The sequence below is a fragment of the Amphimedon queenslandica genome, unplaced genomic scaffold (assembly GCF_000090795.2).
Source record: "Amphimedon queenslandica unplaced genomic scaffold, v1.1 AMPQUscaffold_13500, whole genome shotgun sequence".
Lineage (NCBI taxonomy): Eukaryota > Metazoa > Porifera > Demospongiae > Haplosclerida > Niphatidae > Amphimedon > Amphimedon queenslandica.
This window is the reverse complement of record NW_003546264.1, coordinates 534,649-541,027: the sequence shown is the minus strand read 5'-3', so window position 1 is coordinate 541,027 and position 6,379 is coordinate 534,649. Positions and strand designations below refer to the sequence as shown.

Sequence of the window (6,379 nt, the reverse complement as noted above, 5' to 3'; positions counted from 1 at the left end):
CATGCTATAATTACATTGAACTCCACCCTTTTCCGGTAATTGCAAGCAAACGAGCCCCACCCAAGCCATACAAGTTCAGAACAAATTCTAGATACGGATTGGTCCTGACCTAGGGTTTGGCAGATTATGCTCTAAAATTGCTCTATTATGCTATGCTGCAATTCTCAGAAAAAAGCTCTATTATGCTCTACCAAACAGCCATTATGCTCCCAATTATGCCCATGAATTTCATTATAATAACTTAGCCCCACCCAAAAATGTGAGCCAGTAATTCAATTATGAAGTTCTTGAAAGTATTGTGAGCAATAGTAGCTGTTTAAACATTAAAACAGTTAATTTATTCAGTGCAAGTGCCTGTTTATTGCATTTCTGAGTGCATTTTTTCAAAAATTTTTTTTATAGCTCTATTATGCTTATATTATGCTTATGCTTTTGGGCCCTATTATGCTTAAAATTATGCTAGCATAATCCGCCAAGGCCTATCCTGACCCTCCTCTTTGCGAGGGTCAGGCCCCGCCTGACTAGCAATACGCTACATGTCTGTATATCCAGCATGTATTTTATCACTTTTCTGTAAAGTGATAGTTTTATTTTAAATTTTTAATATTTATTACTCAGGGCAGGTTAGCCCATCCAAAAATTTAACCAATCCAGAATGGATGCATGACAGCAGATAAAAGATCGAGAGACTGTGACTTTTATACCCTGTTAATTGTAAAAGGTATCATGGGTTGTCTGATATTGTGGTTAACACTCATGGTACTTGTGTGAATTCCTGCATGTACTGTCTTACAATTATAACTAAACTGTATTACATATTCATGTACATGTTTAATCATATGCAGCTTGTGTATTTATCATTTTTCTCTTCTTGACAGTAAAGTGAAGATATTGTACAAGTTTTCTCAGGTTTATCCAAAAGACTCTTTGGAGAATGATGAAAAGTGAGCGACCATTAGTAGCAAATTTTTGGAAGAAAGTGATCCAAAAATGGCTCCGAAATTGCCCCCAATTTTTCATTCATGAAACTACCAATCATTCTCTGTCAATAAAGTTATATTTTATAATGTTAGTAATTTTTTATAATTATTATTTTTGTGTTTTTCAGGTTAAATAAATTAGTGAAAGAAGTGTTGTTTGTAACACCTGAAGATATGCCAATCTTATTGCACTGGAGATCAGCACTGAGGAAAGACTACAGAGCTCATTTATTACAGAAATAACTTTATTTTTATCATCAATAATTTGTATAATAATAATAAGTATTTTATTGTCATTATTATTAAAATTGGATTATTTTAAAGATGCGTGGGTGTTAGCTGAAAGCGATAATGAAACGAGTGGGCGTTGCTGGTCATTCTAGTACACGGAAGAGTACAAAGTACTTCACAGTATTCGGAGGTAAACGGACTTTATTCCAAAAAACAAACAAGAATGAGTGGGGCCCTCACTCCAGAGCAAAGCGAGTCCCTGGATAAGGTAAGGGTTTAATGGCTACTCTTTTAGTATTTTAAAGTACCGATTAGTTTCGCATTGAAGCTCAGAAACTTCCAGACAAGCCAGAGGAAAGTGACGAATATTATTTAAGATGGCTAAGGGGTGAGTCAATCAGCTCTTCTGTACAAATCAATTGCAAGGATCTTCTCTTTAATAGCTAGAAGTTTCAATGTGTCGGCTTCTTTAGAAATGCTCAAAAAGGTGAGATGCAACAACGGGTTAATTTTATTTGGGCTGAAATTCATTAATTATTATTATTAATTAGTATTAATTATCATTTAATAATTTCCTCTTGTTGCGTTTTAATTGGTTAATGATGAGTGCGATTGTGTGTTTTTGTAGCATTTAAAATGGAGGAAAGAAGTAGATGCTGACAAAATATTTGACTGGACTCCACCAGAGGTATATTTCAACCATTAAAAATCTACATGTACCCGTATTTTTAAAATAATAATTTTAGTTATAATAATTAATGATGTTATTAATGAAAGTGAAACTTCAATTTCTGACTAAGAATTGCTGTAATTATAAGTACATTATACATCCATTGAAATAAGTAAATTCAGCATATACTGGTACATCCATAAAAGGACCAACTGTTACTAGTATCAAGAGTGTACAACACTGCTATTAAAGGAGTGCATCCATATTCCTTGTAGTATTTTTGTATTGAGTAGAAATATCAGCCAAAAAGGTAACAAAGACCAGAATTCTACATTGTATTTGGTCATTATTAATTAATGATAAAGGCCTCTTGATATTTTGTTGGTTCAGTGACTATTAATATGAATGTACAACTGTATATTAAAGACTATTATAATTAGATACTTGTCCTATTACATATAATTTATATGGTGTACATGTACATGTACATCCATTCTATCAAGAGGTACATATACATGTACTTTACCTTATAAATCCAATCTATTACTTCATTAATGTACTTCTTTCAATTCATTTCCTCATAAACTACTTTATGTGTATTAATTGGTATGACAGATACATTTTCTATTTCAAATCATTTAAACTTCTTTATGTGTCTTAGTTGATACCCTTTATTTCAAATCATTTAGCAGCCATTTCTTAAGCTATGGCACCCCTGACAATATTTATAATTGCATTTTATTGAAGACTTCATTAAAGGATTTCACAGGAAGCCCTGGCTCATTTTAACACATCACGAGCCACCATCTGATAATTTGTAACGCTTACCTGCTGTCTGGCAGGGCTGCTGGTAAAAGCCTATGATTAATAATTCACTGGAATATCAGCTGGACATTATAACAGCTCTTATAGTGATACTGAGATATTGCATATCTACTGTATAGCTGTTAATTCTGATTGCCTCTTAATTGAGGACACCATTTTATTAAAGACACCATTGACCTTCTATTATTATCATGTAGATATTTACTTTCATACTCTGAGAGTTGACTATCAGAGAGTTCTACTGTTTTTGTTACACTTTCATTGTACCAGTATAATCTTCACTTATCATAACCACTTTACATCTACATGTACTTTATTCTTTGTGTTTCCTCTTTTCTATTTTATTTCTTTTTCTTACAGATTATTTTAAGTCTGATTCTTTCTTGTAGGTTCTCCAGAAATATTTTCCAGGAGGTTTCTTTGGTGAAGATAGAGATGGTCATCCAGTGTATTATGACTTCTATGGAAACATTGATACTAAAGGTATTAAATATAATGACCAGAGAATTAATAGTAGGTCTAATTCATTGTCACTAGAGGAAGTTTAGGAGACTTTTCGTCTGTCATATTTAGCCTAAGTATCCTCCTTAAATCTTTCACAATTTATTTCTAGATCTTACAAAAGACTCATTATGTTCAATAATGTTTATTACAGCGGTCCTTTAATTTTATTTTTAGGCTTTCATCGCTCGACCAAAAAGGCCGACATTATAAAACTTAAAATATATCATGCCGAATTAACCGGCAGAATACTAGCAGAGCAATCCAAGAAAGTAAGGAAGAGAGGCGTTAGAGGTGTACTGGGAGTTATGGATACTTTTTTTTTAATTTTTAAAGAAAGGACGTAATCTGGAGACTATTACAGCTGTCATTAATATGGAGAACCTTAGCTACCAGAGGCAATACCACTGGCCAAGTACAGTTTAAATATTTAATTTATTTATAAAGAATTTATCAATTATTTTATTGTTAATGTACATGTATTTTTATTAATTTATTTATTAATATTAATTTTTTATGTTATAGGCATTCAGCTGGCTCGAGAGGTTTGTACCACTTAATAAATTATAATAAAATTAAAAAAATTTTAATGCAATTTTTAGCTCTTTCAAATATTTGGTGAGAACTATCCCGAGAGATCAAAATCTGTTTATATTATAAATGGTACGTCATGTGTTGATGCTGTAATAATGTGACTATTTATTTATACATTCATTAATAATACACAGCCCCTAGAATATTTCCAATGGTTTATAACATTGTGAAGCACTTCATTGAGGAAGACACCAAACAGAAGATAGTAATAATGGGAGGTAATTCAAATCTTCCCTTTCTCTCTCTCTCTCTTACAATCTTCTACTTGCTTCTCTCCCTCTCTCTTTCTTATTCCCTCCTTGTTTCCTCCTTCCTCTCTCTTTCTCTCCTCTCTCTCTCTCTCTTTCCTTAGGAAACTGGCAGGAAGAGTTGCAGCGATACATAGCCCCAGACCAGCTGCCACAAGCTTATGGTGGGACCAGATGTGAGCCTGATCCACAATGCAGTGCCCATGTGAGGGAAAGATACTTTAATTGAATACCCAAACCATCAATCATCCATAGGGCAATGCATGTGCACATGAAATTATAAAATTAAAATCATCAAATGTTACAGTACAGTATATAGTACAAGGTAGGTTTGGCATTTTTAAATTGGTCGTAACTTGAAAAATTGAAGTCGGAATCGGCTCAAACTTTCTACATAGCATAAGGACATCAATATGTATCAGAAAATGTGATAAAAATTGGGGGGTGATTTCGGAGCCATTTTTTGGAAAAAACCATGGGCTATAGTACAGGGTATTTTTCCGAAATTTGGAGTTTTTAAAAAATGGTCATAACTCAAAAAATTGAAGTCAGAATCTGCTCAAACTTTCTACATAGCATAAGTACATCAATATGTATCAGAAAATGTAATAAAAATTGGGGGTGATTTCGGAGCCATTTTTTGAAAAAAACCATGGGCTATAGTACAGGGTATTTTTCCGAAATTTGGAGTTTTTAAAAAATGGTCATAACTCAAAAAATTGAAGTCGGAATTCACTCAAACTTTCTACGTAGCATAAGTACATCAATATGTATCAGAAAATGTAATAAAAATTGGGGGTGATTTCGGAGCCATTTTTTGGAAAAAACCATGGGCTATAATAGTACAGGGGATTTTTCAGAATTTTGACGTTTTTTTAAAATGGCCATAGCTCGAAAAATTGAAGTCGGAATCAGCTCAAACTTTTTATATAGCATAAAGACATTAAATTTTGTGCCTGCTAAGCCCTGATTGCATTTAAAAATAAATTTGAATTTTATATCTAATTGACACTCAGGACTAATATCACAACAGATTATTATGTAGAATTGTACATTAATGTTTCATTTAATACCGTGTCTGTGTGTGTGTGTATATTCAGTGATTACAAGACAAAGTGTAAATGAATGATTTTATTCAGAGTTTTGAAATCTAATCAAAGCACATTTGAATATGAATGCCTTGTGTACATGTACATGCCTGTATCTGTATGTATTCTTGTGTAGCAGCTGTTAAAGAACAATTCAAATAGGATTACTTTACACTTGTTCTCAGTCATTGAATGCTGTTGTGTTTATGAGAGAGAGAGAGAGGGGGGGGAGAGAGAGAGGGTGGGGGAGAGAGAGGGAGAGAGAGAGAGAGGGGGAGAGAGAGAGAGAGAGAGAGGGTGGGGGAGAGAGGGAGAGAGAGAGAGGGGGGGAGAGAGGGGGAGAGAGGGAGAGAGAAAGGGTGGGGGAGAGAGAGAGAGAGAGAGAGAGGGTGGGGGAGAGAGAGGGAGAGAGAGAGAGGGGGGGAGAGAGGGAGAGAGAGAGAGTGGGGGAGAGAGAGGGAGAGAGAGTGTGGGGTAGAAATATAATTAGTGAATTTTTGAAAACCTTAGCAATTAGCAAATGCCCTGAGATAAATGAATAAAAGGAATTTCACGTTAGAATAATAGTTGATAATTATCACTCGTGCCCTGATATACTAATAATAATAATAATAATAATAATAATAATAATAATAATAATAATAATAATAATAATAATAATAATAATAATAATAATAAACCTACTCTCTATAATAATAATAATAATAATAATAATAATAATAATAATAATTATGAACACATCTTATATGTAGACACTGTTAGATTTCAATCATAATATTTGGCTAAAACCTCCCATTTGTTAGTTTTTTATCTATAACATTCAGCCTACCTAGATCCTCCATTTATCTCACAGAATTAAATTCTACATTGAACCATGCACATGCACAGTACATGCATAATTATGTTTCAATACCTTCTGAAGTGACTGTGGTATTGTGTTAAAAATATATTAATGTACGTCTTTCATTACTTGTATGGTATATCCTATACTGCCATTAGTGGTTGTCTCATTTTACACACTTTGCCCGCTTGTATCCTTCTATAGTGGTTGGATTCAACTTAATTAACATCTACCTTACTCTCTCCCTCTCTCTCTCTTTGTTGATTATTTCTTTGTCTTTTTGTTGTCTTTGTTTTGTTTATTTATTTGTCTTGATTGTCATTATCACTCTCTCTCTTTCTCCCTCCCTCCCTCCCTCCCTCCCTCCCTCCCTCTCTCTCTCTCTCTCTCTCTCTCTCTCT

At 33.5% G+C, this 6,379-nt stretch overlaps 1 protein-coding gene across 1 annotated transcript; it reads left to right on the top strand.

Moving 5' to 3' along the window:
- Positions 1-1,369: 1,369 nt before the first annotated feature.
- On the top strand, positions 1,370-5,329 carry LOC105316752 (SEC14-like protein 2). The gene is made up of 13 exons (XM_011411904.2): positions 1,370-1,479; positions 1,527-1,599; positions 1,655-1,698; positions 1,840-1,899; positions 3,096-3,189; positions 3,385-3,479; positions 3,544-3,622; positions 3,733-3,752; positions 3,810-3,870; positions 3,936-4,019; positions 4,154-4,254; positions 4,305-4,378; positions 5,323-5,329. The coding sequence occupies exons 1-13, from the start codon at positions 1,435-1,437 to the stop codon at positions 5,327-5,329; spliced, it is 837 nt and encodes a 278-aa protein (XP_011410206.2). The 5' UTR covers positions 1,370-1,434.
- The last annotated feature ends 1,050 nt before the right edge of the window (positions 5,330-6,379 follow it).

Bases quoted from the DNA above. Each gene is read 5' to 3' on its own strand.
- LOC105316752 (XM_011411904.2), top strand. From the start codon at position 1,435: ATGAGTGGGGCCCTCACTCCAGAGCAAAGCGAGTCCCTGGATAAG. The intron at 1,699-1,839 runs GTGAGATGCAAC...GTGTTTTTGTAG, and splicing joins CTTTAGAAATGCTCAAAAAG to CATTTAAAATGGAGGAAAGA. The intron at 4,255-4,304 runs GTGAGGGAAAGA...AATCATCCATAG, and splicing joins ATCCACAATGCAGTGCCCAT to GGCAATGCATGTGCACATGA.